Below are 21,571 nucleotides of genomic sequence, written 5' to 3'. Positions count from 1 at the left end.
AATCATTTTAAAACAGCGTTCTACATATTTACCTCTCACAAGATAGGCATATGCTGCTGATTCCCTGTTCCTCTGTTCCTGAATCATGGATTTCTGGTTAAGCTGTGTAAAATACTCAACTCAAAAGCCAACAGTTTATAAAAGGCATTTATTGCTGACATGTTTAATGCTCATCTTTCAAAAATGCCTACCTGTTCCTTGTCAAGAAGTTGGGCAGGATCCAGGAGGAGGGCTGCTGGGGTTGTCAGAGGAATCAGTCCATCTTTTAATGGCCTTTTGAAGTTTACAAGGGAGGTTGATCCTGCAACATGGGCTTAACTTTACACACTGGGGGACTGATCCTGTTCCCATTGTAGTTAATTGCCGAACTCCCATTTGACTTCACTGGTGCATGATCAAGCCTTAGTAGTGGTCTCAGAGAAGTAATTGGGATTATTACCACTATGAAATACTGGACCCAATGAAGCCAATGGGAAACTCACATTGGGGCCAGAATTTCACCCCTACTCTTTTAAGCATATGCATAAGTCTTTGCTGGATTGGGGTCTATGTTTATAGGATTTTTATTGCTATTTATGGTAACAGTCTTTCTTTTCTTTCCTCCTGGAAGACAGATAGATTGACGTTTCAATAGAATTAACATTAAAGTTCCCCTAGAGCCAGGTGTTCTTTTAAGATTTGGTGAAAACCTATTAAAATACATTTGTTGAATTAGAATATTCAAAATAAAACTAAACCACAAATCCTGGTACTAAATATTTCATGATAACTGTTATGTAAGGCTCTGTCAAATTAAGAATAAAAACCCCTCATTTCTAGCTACAGAATCTCATAGCTACACCACCTTTGCAGTTACACTTCTAACCTCACTCTGCACAATGAATGTCGTTACAGTAATGCAAAAGGTTCTCATTTGCATCTCATTCAGATTCAGTCTTCTCATGCTAACAACAGCCTGAAGAAAATCTTTTTAAACTAACCCACTCAACTGTAAGGTAGTCTACAAGAAATATGTTTGTGATTCAATGGAATCCACTTTCCAGTGCTAATGCTGCAGCTACCACATCTTCTAAATGAAAACAGCTGTATTATCCAGGAAATAGGCTTCTCAATATGAAATGGCAATGTTTGCTTCGATTCCTATTTTAAATTTCCTCAAAACACACTTTTCAACCCATTCTATTCACCGTTACAAAAAAAAACCTTTGAAAATTTTCAACTGAAACCTGTTCTCTTTTCAGACCTTTATCTTATGCAAACACTGGCTGCTCAGCTGGAGCCGGTGCCATTGTGAGGTGTTCATTCTTTAAGGAAAAAGATCGTTTAGGGTTTGTGGACTTTTTGGAGACTCAAAGAAATGCATGGACTTCACAAACAAATGTAAGAAAAAAAAAGGTAGGTCAAATTGTTGACCAAACCAATCTGCTCATTTAAACGGAGTTGGAAAATACAGTGTATGATCCGCCTCCTTATTTGCCATTTCAAAGAATGAAACATTCAAGAAGTTGGCATGTTAAGCAAGGAGATTTCTTCTTTCATCGAAAAGCACTTAAAAAGCGGTGGCCTTTAACTTCCATGTAAAAGAAGTATAACTTATTATTGTGTATGTAAACTACCAGCTTTTATCAAAAAATAAAATAAAACAGTACAGTAGAATACTGCAAAATAAGAGATATAGAGAAAACTAAAAAAAGGAGGGGGATGCTTCTCATTTACATTTACACTAAGGCCCCTTTTGTACTGCACAACACTACAAAGAGGCAATCATGTAAATGAGAATAGGGCCCACTATCTTTATAAATAAAACACATTTTTCAAAAATGTCTAAAGTTGGGCACCTGAATTTCCTCCAGCTAAACATCAGAGCACTTTTATTCAGGTGGCTCACTATGGATTTAGAATACCAGGATTTGAACATTTTGGCCATAATATAAATTTTAATCCTTGCACTGGTAAGACACCCCTAACATTTGAACACCAATGATTCCAATGGTCACCAGTGACAAAGTCAACAGTGGTGCTGAAATGGGTTGGAGAGTGTGATTATACATAATTACCCATAATTATTCCCAAAATCATTTCATTGATCATTTATTTTACATTGCACAGAAGCACCGAATCTTATTACAGAATTACAAATTACATATAGGAGCCATTTCACTCCACCCAGACAATAAATCAAGATTAGGAAATGAAAAAAATACTTTATCTGATGAAAGTGATAAAGCCTTAAATAGATAGAATGCAATTGTTATTCACATTGGAAATTGGCCAGGTATCAGAGCAGCCATCCCTACTCTTGTGAAAAGTTTCCCAGGATGTTTAACAACAAGAAATGATCAAGATTTGGGTTTTATATGTCATCTGAAATACAGTATCTCCAGCAGCACAGTCTGCTTCTGCTCCCACCCCTGCCTCCATGAATCATGCTGGGCCGCTGGTTCAATTCAGATTCAAAGAAGAGTGCTGTCAACTGAATTACAAACCCCACTTTTGGTTTTCAGAGAGGCCTCCCATCCAAGCGCTGACCAAGTTCAATCTGCTAATTTATGAGACCTGACAAGCTCACAAGTTGAGATGGCATAGCTATTGCCTATATTTAAAATTATATTATGACTGACCACATCTATTGTCAGAAACACATATTATTGTGAATCTCCAGAGCATCAACAGTTACAACTCTAAGTTTAATTCCAACTAATAAAAATCATGCACTATATATAATCTTTCCAGCTAGAGTAAGAACAGATTTACTTTTGTGATTGTCTTCTATTCTGATTAGCGACACTGAATCTTTGCCCATCAGAAGGCTGGGATCTGATACATATTTTCTGTGAAGTAAGGTTTCTTTTGATCCTCAGTCCTTCCTTTATGCTCTTTGCTTAGCAGTGCTCTCCACTCTCTTGAGCTTTCTATAGAGGAAATGTGGTTTCCTACACAAGCACTAGCTAGCTCTCTTAACCTCAGTTCTTAGCGCTGCATGTTGTCTGGCTGAGTGTTTTCCGACCATCCTTTGACTGAATTTTCAGTCTAACGATCTATGAGGAAAGGCATCAATCTAAACTTCTAGTCTTCTCTCAATTATTTTATTATTAATTATTCATATTACAGTAGCATCTAGATATCCTGAGATCAGGGTTCCACTGTGCTACTTAATGTTTAATACCATCTTCTGAAAGGCCTCTGCTGACATAAGGGTTAAAGTCCTGACCCCACTGAGGTCAACAGCAAACTCCCATAGTACATAACAAATAGAGCAGGTCAGGAATTTTCCAAAGAAACATTTTTGTCATTAGAAAATGCCTATGCTTTGAAACCAAAACTATTTGTGGGAGAGAGAGTCGGTTCTGGCGAAACTCACAATTCAAAAACGTTTGAAAAAATAATTTCTAAATTGTTGAAGTGTCCTCTTTAGAAAACATCCAAACAAAAAATTCTGCTTTTTCATTTTAAATAACTTTGCACTTCAAAATGTCAGTTTATTTATACTTTTTAAAAAGGTTAAAAACAATAAAAGGTTGAAAACTGAAACAAAACATTTTGATTGACCAGATTCACACAATTTTTCGGATTATTGGTTTGTGAAAATTTTCAAGATTTCACCTCTTCCTCCCAATTTGGGACAGAAAAAATGTTCAAAATCTGGAAAATTCTTGTGAATCAGGAAAGCCATCTCTGGTAACAGACTCCTCCACACATTATAAAATTCAAGGAAAACCAACAAGCTGATGAAGGTTACCAAAATCACCTGAAACAAGAAGAGGATTCCAAAAAGTGTTTTACAAATTTAAAGTAATACACAAACTACACTTCATCCACCACTGACATGCAGCCACCTTTGGGGTGGAACCCAGCAACTATTTTACAGAGCCTCGTAACACACAACAGTAGAGGAAGGAATTTAAAAAAAACAAAAAAAACAAACTGTCCTGAGCTGAAATTTACATTAAAAAATGGAGCCTGGCATTCTTATGTCAACACATCTTTTTGAGTGTGCCCCTCTTTTTGCCCCAAAAAACAAACTCAGAGAGCTGCCTAATCAGTGTCCACTTGAATTCCCTTGAATTTTCACCCAATACCAAGAAAACAATGAAAATGGCAAGAACAGTCACTATAACCATCACATATAGTGGCCTCGACTCCCAAGCCTTCCGATCAGATGAGAAAAGCCTCCTGACCATGTAGGGATGGGTCACAGAGCTGCAAGTAAGTGGTTCAGACTCTTAAAGACCAAATCCTATCCTTTCCAATTCATTTAAACGTTTGCTCTAAAACCAGCAAAGTAATTTTGTCCTCATCCCTTGCCTTCTCTAATCATTATTTTGCCTCCATACTCTGACTTCTCCTGAACATACTTTGGAACCCAGTTATTAGTTGACCGCTAAAGGTTTTTGACACTGCATATTGAATACCAAAAACTTACCACTCTCTGGATTCCTTTTATGCTTGGTCTCTTCCAATCATCCACATGCTAATGACATTCCACCACTACAACTATTCAGATTCTTAAGCCAGCTGCTCTTCCCTACTCCTGTCTGGGTAGAGTGACTGATGAGTAGTTATTAAGTCCCATGTAGACACGCTTCTCTTCTTGCAGGCTGCTCTTTGCTTTTTCTCCTCAGTTGCAAATTTGCTGCTTCTTCTGTCCTTTCATTACCCTCAATCCTACATTCACCATACTCTTTACCTTAAATGCTTATGTACAACATCTAGCTATGGTTTTCTTAAGGGGTTATGACTCCTTCTATGGCTCACAAGTTACTCCAGGACTCAAGGGGAAAAAAAATCAAAACTACACCCAACTGGGCTGCAACCTATCTTGGCTGGCAGGACAACACCATTGCTCATGGACAAGGAGACGTAGAGAAGGCTGGCTTACTTGGGAACGCAGCCCTCAGGAATGGTAGTAGGCTTTGACTCTGAAAGGAACAAGCCTTCCTCAGGGAAAGCTATGCCTGGGTGTATACTACTGATTCTGCCTCTTGACTTAATAGTTGGAGTTTGCCCAGAACAATGATCTCTGACCTCCATGTTCAGGGTCCCACGAAAACACCTGATGCTGGTCAATGGAGCATGGATCAGGGGGTATGAAATCTAAGTCCTGTGACCAAGGCCAAATGTGAATGCTTGGTGGCCACCAAACATCGGTGGGAACAAGAGAAGAAATGCATTATTCCATCTGATTTATCATATACGAAAGAGAGGAAGAAGAGCAAACCCTCAAGATGGATTTGGTTCTTCATGTCCTTTCTTCGTTGCTTTAACTAAAGCCAGGGCCTGATGTAATCACAATGGAAAGGCCTTGTCACTGATAATGCAGGTTATGGTGGCTCGAAAGGCAAAGAGGCAAATGTGGCAGCCTCTCTGGTAAGACTGCTCTGCATATTACTGGTTTCTTCCTAGTTGTCATGTCAACCAATATCACAGTCTTGTAAGGAGTCTGAAGATGGACATATACGCACTTTTGGAACGGTGCAATCTTGGGTATTTGTCCTCGGAGTTGATCTCCTGCAAGGCTTTTGCTGTCAGCTCCTCCTGCCGTTGCAAATCTCTGGGCCCAGAGACAGGGCTGTCTCATTTGGGATTAAATCCTCTTGAGCCCTAGTAAGTCTCTGGGTGTGATATCGGATGTACATATTTGCCTTTTTTAAAAGCAGTTTTATGGAATTTTAATATTCTTTAACTGTAAGTGCCCGGCCACTATGACAAAAATGTGTTCTATACATAAATAAAATAATAATTTTCTGGTTTTGATATTTCATACTTTAAGGCAACATAAAAATGTAATACATTAAAAAAAGTTATTTTCAGACTAGATGTAGCCAGTAAGGTCATTGGTAGAAAATCTAAATTCTTGATACAAGCACCCCATGTGAATTAATCAGCAATGGTTTTGTAAGGGTACAACGTATGCTTTATCCACTCAGAAAGGTAGGTAAATCAATATTAGGTTCTGATCTATTAGAAATAAAAATGAAGCAGAATGTACATCTTTTTGCTATTGAAGCAGTCCACATCATGAAGTACCAGGTACAGACCTTTTGTTATTTAAAGCTGTATATCTGGCAATTAAATGTTGATAACATTTGAGAACTATCCAGATTTATTGCCAAATTGCATAAATTCTGCTCTCAGTTGTGTAAATCCAGCATAACTACATTGTGCTCTGGTGAGTTATTCCCGATTTACATTGCTATAAATGTGAGCAGAATAGGAAAATCTCTTCTCCTAGTAATAAGAGCCACAGAGCCATTACAATGGGTACTTTGGCATGCTTGTGACAGAACCAGACTTGTCAGTCACTGCTAGCAGGGCAATGCTGCACCCCCTAAAATTTCCTCCAGTCGAGAAAATTTCCAAAGCCAGGATAATTCAGTTCTACTTTCCTAAACTACACATCGTGTTAAATACACTTTGAGGAAAAAGCACAGCAATTTCTCATACTACAGAGCATGAGAAATTAATGAAACCAACCTAAATCCTGGGATGTCAGTTTCTGTCTCTATTCTGGATGATATTTGTCAGGGCAGGCCCAAGGACCTTATTGCTCAAAAGAAATTTTTCAGGTAAGCACAAATAAGTGTTCCTTTTCTTCATCATGCTAAGGTCTACAGATCTATTACAATGGGATTTTCACAGAAGTGTGCTTTCAGGGTGGGAAGCAGGAACATCCTTTAAATATGAATATCCCCCCAAAAAACGGTTATTAACCTTCCGTAACTGGTATTCTTCGAGACGTGTTGTTCATGTCCATTCCATGCTAGGTGTGTGAGTGCCGCGTGTCCCGTTGCCGGAGATTTTTCCCTTAGTGGTATCCATTGGGCCGGCTCTAGCAGCCTCTGGAGTTGCATGTTTATGTGCCAGATTAAGTGGCGCCACCTGCCACACATCCTCTCAGTTCTTTCTTGCTGGTAACTCAGACAGAGGGATCAGAGGGTGGGTCATTGAATGGAAATGAGCAACACATCACAGAACAACAGTGATGAAACTGAAGGGTATAACTGGCTGTCACTGTGTTCAGGACCCAAAAGTCCGATGATATGAATGATTATGTCAGGCTGAAGAGCAACAGATGGTCCAAAAATGAGAGGGGAGGTAGATTTGAAATGGTGACTGGTACAGCACCCTCAAGTGAACCTTCTAAAGGCCTGCTTGGGCCCACTGGAGTATCTCTAAGACCCCGACTGGGAGGCTGAGGTGGGCGGAAGTGGTTGGTGCCATTTACAACCCCTCCTTTTTCTTTTGTAGGGCTCCTGTCTTGGAGGCACTGAGAACAGAGAAGGCTTCTGGGGCCTGAAGTACTTTCTGGAAGCAGACAGAAGATACGGGCCTAAGGATCGTAGAGTGGCCCTTGAGTCTTTCAGTCCATGAAGTCTTGTGTCCATCTGCTCCGAGAAAAAGGAGGAGCCTTCAAAGGGGAGGTTCTGGATAGACTGTTGGACCTCGTGAGGAAGGCTGGAGGACAGGAGCCAGGAACAGCACCTCATGGTGATTGTGGAGGCCACTGTCCAGGCCACCGAGTTGGCAGCGTCCAGAGTCACCTGGAGAGAGGTCCTGGCCACATTTTTACCCTCTTCCAAGAGGGCCGCGAATGCCTATCTTGACTTTTGGAACAGTGAGTCTTTGAATTTATTCACGGAGTCCCACAGATTAAAATTGTATCTCCCCAGCAAAGCTTGCTTGTTGGAGATGCATAGTTGGAGGATATCCATGGAATAAACCTTTCTTCCAAAAAGGTCCAGTCTCTTGGTGTCTTTCAGTTTCACACAGCACTTGACTGGCCCCTCCTTTCGCTGCAGACACCACCAGGGACCCCATACTTGTGCGTGCGAGTACAAATATTCGAACCCGCTACTTCTACTCTGCCCGCTTTGAAGTGGGGGCCAGAAAAGGAGTTTGCCATAGGGCCTTGACTGGTCCCAACACCACCTCTCTGATGGGCAGGGCCACCTTGGATAGAGCTACAGCAGCCAGGATATCAATAAGGCTGTGCGATGTCTCTTGGAGCTCCTCAAATTTCCAGGCCCAGATTAGTAGTGACTTGCTTCAGAAGGTCCTGATGAGCCCTGAAATCATCATATGGAAGCAGGCTACTGGGACCTGCGACAGCCTTGTCTGGGGAGGATGAGGAGGAGCTCCTTCCTCTTCCTTGACTATGTCCACTGGAGGCATCTCCTGGACGTTGGTACCAGAGTCGGGGTCCGGTGCTGAGTGGAAAGGAGCCATAGCCGGTCTTTCGGAGACCATCGAGTAGGAGCAGTGGGAGGATGGATCTGGTACTGAGGGAAACCTCCAGGGGTTCCAGTAGGGCCACAGCATAGGACAGGTGCCCACTGTAGAACCATCGCTGAAACTGGTGGCACGTAGGCTGGGTACCAATGGTGGGTTTTTGGTGGTACATAAGGTTTACCTTCAGAGGCTGAGGAGGATTCTTCTCTCGGCAACCACAGGGGAGCAGTACCCGCTTCTGCCTCCATATGGTGCCAGGGTTCCAGGGACTGGTGGTGTGTCGGAGATCAGGACACTGGGATCAGGTCGTGCTTGCTGTGGGACCTGGTGCCGGGAAAGTGCCTGACACACCCCATTCCCTCCTGCTTCTGGATGTTGGAGCTAGTGGGCGCCCCAATGGAGTTGGCAGGACTGGAAGAGAGAGACGGTCCCTAGATGCCTGAAAAGCCTCCAGGGTTGATGGTACTGTCAGTCCCCTGGCACCGCGGTGGCTTCCTAGTGTTGACGGAGGGTCCTACACTAGAATCAATGCCCTTTGCAGAGTCAACAGTGCTGACATGGGTCTGGGGGAAGAAAAGTGGCCCAGCATGGGTCTCATTAAACTGCCTTCTCCCTGCTTATCTCTCTCTTCTGCACAGGTGAGCACCCTCTCTCGGCGTGCTGCTTCTTGTGCTTCCTCTTTAGCACCAGAGATGGAGAACGGTGCCTGGAAGAGCTCAGTGCCAGGGGAGCACTTCACACAGATGCTGAAGTACTCGGCACCAAATCAGAGAAGCTCGGCTCTGAGACAGGTCTGAGGGCAGCTTCCATGAGGACAGCCTTCAGTCTGAGGTCCCTGTCCTTTTTAGTGCAGAGTCTGAAGTCCCAACAGATCTGACACTTGTCCTTCATGTGAGTTTCGCCTGGGCACTTTAAGTAGCTGGAGTTCAGGTCACTCATGGGCATAGGCATGCCACAGGAGGCACAAGACTTGAAGCCTGGGGACCAGGGCATGCCCAGCCCCTGGGGAAAAGAAGTCCCTGTACAATAGCGTAACTAACTAAACTATATACATTACGCTATGATAACTATGAATGTAGAAAAAGTCTGAAAACCACTGGGAAGAAGCCTTCCTGAAGCAAGAAGGATCGTTCCAGCAACGATCATGGGCAGTAAGAAGGAACTGAGACAGTGTGTGGTCCGAGGGCTCCAGAGGGCACTAGAGCCAACCTAACGGATACAACTAAGGGAAAAATCTCCAGCAACAGTGCATGCGGCACGCGCACACACCTAGCATGGAATGAACATGAGCAAGTACTCAAGAGGAACGAGGTATATTATATATCCTCCATCTTACACTGGGGTGGAACTGATTGTGTTCTCCCTAGTTTATTTATGAAAACCCCATCAGACAAGTTGATTGTCATGACCAGCACTATTCTATTATCCCTGGCAGGAACAATGCTTAAAACCTCAGTGAATCATTATGTTCTACCGGATGGATGTTGCACTCTTATTTTCTGGTACCCATTTCCTGAGTTGAAGTGGGACCTGAATGAACCCATTGCATTATTCCCAGCTGGCATCTGACATAAGGATTGCTCTGCCTGGTTCATTAATGCAATCATTAATCCAATAAAACCTGGATTTTTGTTCTGTGACACCACTTATTTTTCTTTACATGGGTCTTCATCTTTATGTTAAGATTCTTCTGAGATGGAGAACCTGTACCTGACAACATTCATCCCCCACCCAGGCCTATATCTGACTTCCCTGGAACCACATGTCTACATGCATCATGAATCCAAGATACACAGAGTTGGACGGTTTCTGTAGTTTTTTGAAGCTTTCTCTCTGTCCAGACCACTGATCAGAAAAATTGCCTGGCAAGAGATAAAAGTGAATTTCCTTCTTGCATAAAGCCAATATTAATATTGCCATGACCCTGGAGGAGATCCTGGTGGCATTTTCAGATCAAACAGTAATGATTGATGTTGGAGTGGGAGGAAGCTTCTATTCATATGCAAAACTTAGATGTCTGTGAGATGGTAAAATGGAAATGTGCAGATAAGCCTCCTTTAGGAACGTATTCAGATGTTTCAGACAGAGCCCTGCTCTGTTTGTTCCTGATACTCTGAGGCTAGAAATAGGATGGGAAACAGGTTGCATTGCTTCGTTCTGAAGTAGGTTATGGATGATTTCATTCATATCCTGGAATTTCCATGGGTTACTTGAAATTGGGAATGAGCCAAAGTTGTTCCAGTGATTCATGCACAGCTACATAGGGTAACCCCTCTGAAAAATGTCCAGTGACCTCATTTTGACCAAAAAGTTATAGATAGCCATTTGCTCCCAAACTCAAAGAGACTGGCACCAACCAGGGGTCTAACTCCAGATAAGGCTGGTTGGGAGTTATGCAGATAGCTCTGAGGAAAAAAAGGGCAGATGAGACCTTGCCTCACCTTCATACCTCATACCATACCATATCTTCATACCATATCTCAACACCTTCCACTTGTTCTAGCTACCACTTGCAAAGAGGTATTTTCTCCTGTTGTACATATCTAATGGTCCCATCTGTCATCAAAATCCTTTCTACAGCATCTGGCAGAAGCCAGGATTGTAAATCTACTTTTCCAATGACTCTGAATAGCTTCAGCTTTCCATAAAATTTCCCAGGAACACCTAAGAGAACTCATTTGCTTGAGCATCTGATCTCAAGGCCCAAACCCCCACATATTTGCATGAAACAGATTTGTATCTCTCTGTCTTTTTCAGTGAGAAGACCTTACACGAGGGAATTTTTAAACTGAGAGGAGCTATACCTGCAACCGTGTCTACCCACATTAGCACTGCTTGTTGAAGCATGCAGAAGCACTTTGGGTGTCAGTTTGACACTTATTTTTTCTTGTTGACCTGATGCCACCTGAGAGCTCTGACACCCAAAGGAGGGGCTGAAGTGAAGCCTGCCTGGTTGTGACTACCTGTGAAGGGCCTGGATAGCGAGGAGGCCATTCTTTGAAATAAAAGTCTCACCCAGGTAGTAATGTTAAGTTCTCACCCACAAGTGGCCACATCTACCTGTGGAAGGAACACTAGGATGAATTTGGACTGATGCTTACTGAGACATCTTCTGGCTTCATAAAACCAAGGCCAGGAGGGATAGAAAGAATATAATGGTGAGTCACGAGGCCTTTTACTGCCTGCTTGTTCTTACAAATCTGGGCTGCTGTCCCTCTCATCAGCTCTTGGGGACAGGAGGTGGAGGTGCGGGGGAGGGAGAGCTTGGCAACCTGTAGCCGAAGCTGGGAACGATAACCTGGACATCAGGGTACAATGACCTCTCACAGCAGCTGATAGAGATAGCCTAGTAGAGCCAATCTTTACAATCCTGCCTGGCTTCTTTCCTACCCAGGAGAAGGGAAGGAGGTGACCAGTCCACTCTTGGCTGTGAGGGTGAAGCGCACTCTGCTCACAGAGCTGGCCAAGCTCCTCAATGAGAAACTCGATGGTGGTGGTGGTGGGGGGAGGGGGGGCAGAGATAAAGGCCTCTCCAGGCCTATCTCAGTCCCTGAAGCCTGCAGGGGCATGAGCTGCTGCAATGCCTCAGAATAGAAAGCAGAGTTGAGGGGACAATCTCTCCAAAAGACAAATGCAGCCCTGGAATGGGGTAAAGGTTCAAAAGGACAGAATATTAATATTTAAAGTTGCTGATTTAGAACCTGATCTTGAAAGGTGCTGGTCAATCTCCCCACTTCATTGGTAGAAGCCTTTAAGGATCACCCTTGTGCAAGGCATATTTTTCTCTAGTTTAATTTCTCACAGGTATGCATAATCTAAATTCTATGGACATTCCAAACAATTCCAAAGACAAAACTCAACAAAAGAATTAAAAATACATTCACTACATTTCACACACTGACACACAAAACCTTCTTGACCACCAGAAGGGAAGAGTTTGACTTGTGAACCTGACTAATATTTCTGCCTTTAGGGGCAAAAAAATCCTCACTAGAGACCGAGGAGTTCTGCCTATCCTGTGCCAATAAGCCAAGACTTAGGAGCGAGGATCCTACACAGATGCTATCCTTAGCAAAATATGGCTTCTTTTACAGCTCTCAGCAAAAGCTCACCTCACCATTCACACACAGCCTATTCCCACCCTGCCTGAAAAGAAACCTTGGGAGAACAAAAAGAACAGGAGTACTTGTGGCACCTTAGAGACTAACAAATTTATTTGAGCATAAGCTTTCATGCTCTTATGCTCAAATAAATTTGTTAGTCTCTAAGGTGTTACAAGTACTCCTGTTCTTTTTGCGGATACAGACTAACACGGCTGCTACTCTGAAACTTGAGAGAACCGTACAGTTTAGTGGACAGTTCATGGAATTGGGAGTCAGGCAATCTACCTCTGTACCTGGCTTTCACCTTTGCTTGCCCTCCACCTGTGTCTGTTTAGATTGTAAACTTTTTAATGTGTGTCTGTACAGTGCCTAGCAAGTGTGTCCTCTGTTGCAATTTCTAGACTACAATACAGTACCACAATACAAATAAAAATAAAATCACATGAACAGGTGAGTCTTGCAGAGTGTCAGAAGGGTCATTACATCCAAGCTTTGGCAAACCAAGATAAGAAGGCAAATTCCAGAGCCCAAGACCCTTCAGCCATTTAATGCCTTTCCACCAGCAACCTGCTACTTTGGCCAGTAGGCTATTAGCTTGAGTGCCTCAGAAGATCACAACAGCTGCAGTACCGTACAAGGGTGTTATTCAATATTATAGCTGGTGACTCATTCATGGTCAGCACAGACATTAACTGCTGTTAATCAAGGTATCTATGCCCCCACATAAAAGTGAATGACATTACAGTTTCTTTCAAAAACGATGAAACAAAGGCTCAGGAACAGAGGCTGTTAAATTGTAAAATAAGAATCAATTAAGTGCACTATCACAGAGAAACACATATAAGTCACTGTAAGGAAGAACAACCAACTGAAAGAAACTCATATTTTATCGCAACTTAAAATTATGTGGCCTATTTGTTATTAGATAAGATTTAATGATGCGCAAGACAGTTCCATGGACAAGCAATCTGTGGATGAGGAGTACTATGCTCTTTTATGCACAGAAGATATTGTTGGAGAAATACAATATAAAAACAATATTACACACACACACTCTTTAAGCCCCACTATATCAAATGATTTGATGATTTTTTTAAATCCTGTTTAAAAAACAAACAAACAATCAGTTACTGTGGGGTTTTTTAAATCTTTTCAGGGCCAATCGGGGTGGCAGAATACAACAGACAGAACAGAGATGCAATTTTTCCTTCAGGTAAAAACAAAAACTAATGTCAGTGTTTACAAAAAAGATCTTTCAGGCCATGATTTTAATTTGTAATGACACTTTTTCAGGCAGAAGAACAAAGCACTCAAGACACTCTTAGTCTGATGGAAGAATGGCTATTTCCTTTTCAGAAGTTCTGCTTTTCATTTCCTTTGTTTTAAAAATTTGAATTGTGTATAAAGTAATGTCCCTTCTAGGATGATGATTAACAGTGAGATGAACCATTTTGTTTTGTTTCTTCAAACAAGAAAAAATTCTACAGCTCCTGTTAAATCCACAAAGTAGAGGATAAAATCAGAACAAGGAGGGATAAAGGTTCAAAATTCTCTATCAGAAGTGAATCCAATTCTACAGCAAATTCCCCCCCCAGGCTCTCTTTAGAAATTGGTGCCAATTTACATCAATTTTAAGAGAGACATTTTTTCCTCTCATCAATGAGTTGTTATTCTACTGGTTCTGGAATCTTTCAAGTGATTTGCTGTAATCTGTATTAAGGATAAAAAAAAAGTAAACATTTCAGCCTTCATCTGCCTCTCCTACCAAAACTGAAGCACAGAGCGAAATCATTCTTGCTTTATTTACACAATGGATGAATGCTTCTCCTCTTGCAATGTTTTTAACTCCGTTGACTTTAGTGGAGTGGCTCCTTATTTACATCAGTTTAAGGAAAAGGAGAATCAGGCCCAGTGAGACGGGCATGAGTAAAGCAAACAGAAGTTGTTGCTTAGGCTCAATCATGCAAACACTTACCCAGGTGAGTAACTTTACTCCCATGAGCAGTCTTATCAAGTTTTGGATGTTTGCAGGATTGGATCCTGTTGGAGTGTGGGAAACGGAGAGAAAGTAAAAATAATCCAAGAATTGATTTAAACCCATGATTTCTTTATCATGAAGAGTAATACATTAACATCCCAGTGTAAAACCCCAGGGGAAAAATTATTCCTTATTTTTGTCTTAATCCAGTAACTAGACTTATAAAATCAATTCTAATTCTCAAAAATTCTCTTCAATAATAACGTTAATAACTATATGCCAGGATGGCTGACCTAATCTTGTTAACTCTTTCTCTGCTAGATCTGATGTTACGTGAGATGATGTGGTAGTGATTCCATACTGGTGCACCAAATGCAAGCTTTGAAGATACTGTCCCATGGAAGCTGAGAAAGTTAGTCATGTGGCATCTGTGTTAAATTATACATTTAGGACCTGATCAAAAGCCCAGTGAAGTATCCAGTAACTTCAGCGGATGTTGGACTGGACTCTAAACACACAGGAGCATACAGAAGCCATTAATTTACTACCTTTCCATTTGTAACATTCTCAACCATTTCTCATATTTTTACCTCCAAAAAGCTATTTAAGTTCACTCTGGCTAAATATGCTTTCATTAAGTTACTAATGCAGCAAGGTTCTTTATGTTTTTGTTTTATAAGAACACAACAAAAGCACAAAAACAGTATAGAAATGTGTAACTAAAATTTAAGAATGGATGAAAGTAGTAAAACGTTGGTGAAACAGTAAGTGTGACCATCATGATCTTTAGAGCTTAAAAATATTAAATGGATATAAAAGGTAAGATTCTGCCATCTTTCTTATGTGATGAGCAGTACCTTACTCCTTTAATAGTCCAACTGAAATCAAATTGAGTAAGGGTAGCAGAATCTAGCCCTGTATCTTTAGTTGTGAAAAACAAAAAATAAATGCTTTAAAAGCAAACTCATATTTCACCGTATCTTGTAGGAAATATGGCTTGTGTGTTACAGAACATGCACACCAGTTTCCCATAAGATTTGCCGATACTAGCAAAAACATTTATGACAGTATGTGATATAGGTGGATGAGAAGATGATGCTCTTTCTTAATTCATTTGCAATATCCCCTTTTCAATACCCACTTCATTCATAAAACTGGCTTGAAATCTTTCCTCAACAGATAGCCTTTGTCTAAATTTGTTGGTGACACACTGGACAAATGTAAACTTAGATCTTGGGGGGAAAAAATAAAACAAAAAAGAGTTGTAGACAAGAAATGTTTATTGAAAAAGAAAATAAAATGAAAGACAGAAAATGGTTGGAAGCACAGCACATTAAGCTAGGAATTTAAAAACATCTTACATTCTGCCCTAATGGCAGCACAGTTAATAGGGACAAAGGGACGTCTTGCTGCCTGCCGCAACCGGAGGGTATTTTTGCAGACCTGACGGGCAAGTTTTGTCAAACACGTCGTGTGAAGGAAGAAGGCTTGGCGCGTTTTCACCGCAGACTTTGGACTACCAGTGTTACGGACTGGTGTACCCTGCGTAGCCTGGCGTGACATATGAGTTTTAATACGGGGATCCTGTAAAAAAATCATAGAATACACACAACTAAAACGCAACAAAAACCACCACAAGAGTCTTAAACAGCTACCAAAAATCCCGTTACCAATGGTGAAATATAACAAAAGACATCTAAAATTCTTTAATAAAATTACCAAAATTGAAAGAGAAATGAAGAAATTAGCATATTTCCCCACACCAATTGAAGAAGAAACATTGTAGGTCATTTCGCTTGTATTTAAGCATCAGAAATAACCACGCAGAATTCACTCAAAGTTTGGAGAAGTCCAGAGGACTAATGATAGGAATATGAAATACCATATAAAAAGATCTGAGTTTTGGCATTTTATAGATACCAACACCATTTGATTGATAAGGTGACATTGGTCACCCACCAGAGATGCATGAAGGAGGACTTTTTTTTTTTTTTATTTAGGACCCTAGTCACAAGGAAAGTTGGAGGGTGAAATTAATCTCTGTAAAAAGACAGCTCAAGGCCTATGCACCATTCATTAAAGACTTCAAAAGCAGACCTCAGTAATGCATAAATCTTGTGCTGGATCTCTGCTCAGATGTGACTTTCACTCAGGTTCCACTGAGTACCGTGGGGCTGATTTTGCAAGGGAGTAACTTTATACAAAGGAGTAAATGTTTGCTGTCCTGGTCCTTTAGACTGTAAAACATAATGGGCCAGTAAAACCCTATGTCTCACTCTGTGCTTTGTAAAGCACTGAGCACAGTCAAACCCGAAATAAATATTAATAAACTCAATACCACGAAAAGTATAAAATGTTCCGTTTCTCAGCACAGGCTCAAGAAACATTACATGCCACATTTTAAATCACAGTAACTTCTGAGAAACGTGTCACATTTATAGCAGAAACATTTGCCTACATAATCCTACCTCTGTGGTTTGACAGGGAGATAGTTTCTCTTCTTCTGTCTGAGTTGGCATTTTCAGGCCACCATATTTCTTCCAATAAATCCAGCAAGATGCACACAATCTACACTGCATGTTAGGGGGACCCCAAGAATACCACTGATGAGACTGTGTGGCTAAGGATGAGAAAAAAAAAATACAGCTGAATTGATGTATGTTGCATTACATATAATAAATTCAAGAACACTATATGCTATTACTATTCCTCGAGCATTATTAAAAGAAGTACTACAAATCTATCAGAATAAAAAACAGAACTTATTTTAAAGGTGATTTAGAGGTCTTATAAAACAATTAAAAAAATTTAAGGGAAAAAATAATCAACTTCCCTATCAGTTTTGAACTTGAGATCCCTAAACATTAGGAAAAGACTAATTTATTTCCTCTGTTTTCAATGAAGTAAAAGAAAACAATGCCCCTAAACCCAGAATAGGTCAAAACTTTTGGTTTTTTTATGTATCATACAAAACTAATGTTTATGGACCTGATCCCAGCCCCCATTAAATCTACTTTTGAGCAGACCTATAAAGTGGCCTAAATGAAGAGCTTTGCACAGAGAAATCTCCCATCTGGAAGACAGTCAACCATATATTTAATTTTGCTTTCTGTATGAAATATTGTTAAAATTGCATTTGGTGTTCATGATAGAGAGGTGAACAGCGAGGGCACTTTTTATATAAGATTAGTCACAACTTTAACAATATATCTCATCTCTTTTTAAGTCCTCAATCTCTTTTGAGCTGAGACCACTACATGTCCCAAATTTTGTCATATTCTCTCTCATTTGTGCCAAGTTCTGTGGTGAGGTTTGCTATATAGGAAAGTCCACTAGGGACCATCCTAAACTCACAAAATGCATTTGCACTTGTGACCAAAGTCAGGATTTGAATACAGAGCTCCAAAGATAAAAGATCACTGTACCAACTCCAGCACATTACCTTGAGGCCAGCTCCCTATCCATCCAACTATTACAGTTTTTAAATAGGTCATAAACTTGGTCTAAAATATTGAAGTTAATCTATTATAGTGGTGTAGTTCGGATTTAAGAGTTAAATATGCAGCATTTCTTAATTCTAACTATCAAAAAGAAATCAGCCTACATTTTGCTTGGAATGTGGTAACAGATTCAACAAATGCATCTGTTTTATCAAAGGGTGCAAATTAATACTGGCAAAAAACCGCGCCACAAATGTTCAGATGACATCTGCACTCTTAAAACTCACACAAAAAAAATCTTACTTACCATAGCAACTTTCACAAGCCCGGCCTATTAGTGAGGTCTGTGCCTGATAAGATGCTCCCATAGCTCCATTCACTGCACCTGGTTTCCCGCTGTTGCTGGATAGTTGATTGGGATTTGGTTTGTTGCTTTAAATAAAATAAAAAGTAATCTCTCAGAAAATATTTTAATAACCAGTTAATTAACATGAGCAAGATTTCATTCTATGTCTCTGGTTTATGAACTACACCATCTGTAACAAATTCTTCTGAGTAACAAAATTTATTTCTATGTTTCTCTAATAAATTGTTTAGCTTACAGACAAAAACAAGCTGATTATATAAACAGCTGATGAAAGGCTTTGCAAGACTAAGGTCTACATGTAAAATGCTGGAACACAGGTATCACTGAGTTCTACATAGTACATTTAGCCTCCCTGCAACACATAATGCTTTGGAGATATCCCACTGCACAGAAAACAAAGATGCTTTTCCAGAAAACCAAAATTTATCTTCACATATCAAGACAAGGCTGTGCTGAAAAAAAAAAAATGGTGAATTCTCCACTGCTACAAATGTGTGAAGATTTATAACCTGTAAAAGTGATACATTTCATATAGTTTCATCACCCACAAACCCCAAAGTCCTCTGAATAGTGGAAATGACTAAATTCCTGAATTATCAGCAAAAATCTGTTTTTGCTAGCAATGAAAGAGACATTCGCTCTCAATATCTTTGATGATCTAACTTGCTCTCCCAACTGGCCATAGTAGCCAAAGGAGCAGAGGATGGTAGAAACAGACCTGTTCTTTCTTCCAGTAGCAGAAGGTTCTTTGCTGAGTACCTCTGCTCTTTTCTTTAAACCTTGTGCTGCTTGGGGACTTCCCAATAACTGTAGTCTCGAGTGCACAGTGGAACTCTAAAGCGCCAGAAAGCACAAAATTTGAATATACAGAGGAAGCCCTAAAGCTGTACCGAGTTTAAAAAGTGGATTCTAACAGACAGGGTCCAAAAATGACTGGCATGTGTAAAATAATTTTGGGATGTGGAGTGGGGAGGGAAGTAAACAAGGGCTTGTTTGGAGAAGACCAATTTACCAAACCAATTTACATAAAAGCATAATGGGATTTGTTATTATTTTGTTGATAAAAAAGTGGTATATAAGAGCTAAGCAGCATTATTATTATTGAACCAGTCTGCCCATCTTTCATTTTTACATGTGAAAATGGGTAGCCTCGCACAGACCTACTTGCCAAAGCAGAAATAAAATTCTCTCTTATTCAACATATTATTGTACTAAGAAAAGGCACAAAACGTTCACACAGAAAAAAATATTAATGCATACACCAAATGCTAAACTCAAAATAAGGAACATTTAAAAATAAAACTGAAAGCTATTGTTTGTAGGGTGTTGCTGTGCTAGTTCCAAGCTATGAGAGAGATAAGGGGGCTGAGATAATACCTTTTATTGAACCAACTTCTGCTTGTAAAGAGAGACAAGCTTCCGAGCTACACAAAGCTCTTCTTCAGGTCTGGGAAAGGTATTCCCAGCATCACAGCAGAACACCCGATGGAACAGAGTCGCAAAGCGATCACTCCATATCTGACCTCTCAGCCCTCATCCACAAAGGAAACCTGCACAGCACTTTCAAAAGACAACCCTAGGAGCTTAAATTCATAACTTTGCTAAACTCTAAAAATCATGGACTCAGAGACACTGGTTTTATGCATCAAAACAATCTGTAACTCACTAACCCTCCTTTGCCCTATGACTGCAAAAGGGGCGACTCATGGGTGGGGCACAAAGGGTCAACCAGATGTCCTGATTTTATAGGGACAGTCCCGATATTTGGGATTTTGTCTTATATAGGTTCCTATTACCCCCCCTACCCTGTCCCGATTTTTCATACTTGCTGTCTGGTCAGCCTGTGTGTCCCTACAGCAGCCGGCCCAGGTGGGGAGAGGAAGGGGCGGGGCCAGAGCCTCTTCCAGCCACGCGACCTGGGATGCTGCCTGGTGCAGCGCAGTGGCTGACTGGGAGAGCACCTGGCTGCAGCAGCAGCAGGCTGCTCTCCTCCCACCCTCAGCTTCTGGGGACAGGAGCCAACTCTGAGCATGGTGGGGAGGACTCTGACTTGCTTGGCCGCTGTCCCCAGAAGCTGAGGGTGGGAGGAGGGCAGCCCGCTGCTGCCGCAACCGGGTGCTCTCCCAGGCAGCTGCGGTGCTGCACCCGGCAGCGTCCAGGAGAGGCTCTGGGGCCGCAGCCGAACATACCAGGGGAACCAACGCAGCGGGAAGACAGAGCCCCCCCTCCCAAGGTAACGTGGGATGGGGAGCAGACAGGGAGATTGTGGGGGCCCCGAGCGGGGAGGAGTCATGTGTGGGGGTCATATGGGGAAGTCATGTGCCTCCTCTCCCCCCCTTAACTGGTATCCTCTTTTTGTGCCTCCCACGAGTTGCCAATTCTACCTTGTATTTAGCTGTGACATTCTGATTACTTTCCCCGGACCTGAAGAGCGCTGTGAAGCTCAAAAGCTTGTCTCTTTCAGCAACAGAAGTTGGTCCAATAAAAAAATATTACCTCCCCACCTTGTCTGAAATAAAAAGGATGGTATTCTAACCAGGAAGTACATTTCTGATGGAGTGAACGTGTCATTATATGAGCATATACCAATTAAGTAAAAAAGAAGATTCTGCTCTTAACTACATTTGTTAGGAGGAGCAAAAAATTCCAACCTTTTATTAGTTTAAAGTAAATTAGCTGAGGAGAAGGGCATGAAGCAAAGAAATTTAGGGCCTGATTTAGTAGTTCTTTGTTCAAGCAATATTCCCACTGATTTCAGCACGTTTTTCCTGAGTAAGGACTGAAGGATTAGGCCATAAACCAGTGTTAGTGTGTTGGCTCTCACACCCCCTCTCAGCACCGAACTACTACTGAAGTCACTGGAAAGAGCTTAGCCCTGGTCTATACTAGGACTTTAGGTCAAATTTAGCAGTGTTAAATCGATGTAAACCTGCACCCATCCACACGATGAAGCCCTTTTTTTCAACTTAAAGGGCTCTTAAAATCGATTTCCTTACTCCACCCCTGACAAGTGGATTAGCGCTTAAATCAGGTTGAATTTGGGGTACTGTGGACACAATTCGACAGTATTGGCCTCCGGGAGCTATCCCAGAGTGCTCCATTGTGACCGCTCTGGACAGCACTCTCAACTCAGATACACTCGCCAGGTAGACAGGAAAAGAACCGCGAACTTTTGAATCTCATTTCTGTTTGGCCAGTGTGGCAAGCTGCAGGTGACCATGCAGAGCTCATCAGCAGAGGTGACCATGATGGAGTCCCAGAATCGCAAAAGAGCTCCAGCATGGACTGGACGGGAGGTACGGGATCTGATCGCTGTATGGGGAGAGGAATCCGTGCTATCAGAACTCCGTTCCAGTTTTCGAAATGCTAAATCCTTTGTCAAAATCTCCCAGGGCATGAAGGACAGAGGCCATAACAGGGACCCGAAGCAGTGCCGCGTGAAACTTAAGGAGCT

General features: G+C 41.4%; 1 protein-coding gene across 3 annotated transcripts in view; it reads right to left on the bottom strand.

Moving 5' to 3' along the window:
• Positions 1 to 21,571, bottom strand: part of MTA3 (metastasis associated 1 family member 3) — a 198,041-nt gene that overhangs the window by 27,977 nt on the left and 148,493 nt on the right. For all 3 annotated transcript variants that reach the window (XM_037895816.2, XM_043543757.1, XM_043543758.1), the window contains 3 exons: positions 18,058 to 18,182; positions 16,779 to 16,930; positions 15,672 to 15,894 (listed from right to left, as the gene is read on the bottom strand). In XM_037895816.2, the coding sequence (XP_037751744.1) occupies positions 15,672 to 15,894; positions 16,779 to 16,930; positions 18,058 to 18,182 (500 nt within the window). The remainder of the gene's footprint in view (positions 1 to 15,671; positions 15,895 to 16,778; positions 16,931 to 18,057; positions 18,183 to 21,571) is intronic.

This window comes from Chelonia mydas, chromosome 3, assembly GCF_015237465.2.
Source record: "Chelonia mydas isolate rCheMyd1 chromosome 3, rCheMyd1.pri.v2, whole genome shotgun sequence".
In the NCBI taxonomy this organism is placed as follows: Eukaryota; Metazoa; Chordata; order Testudines; family Cheloniidae; genus Chelonia; species Chelonia mydas.
Note: the sequence above shows the minus strand (reverse complement) of the source record. Positions and strands in the feature narration are given on the sequence as shown.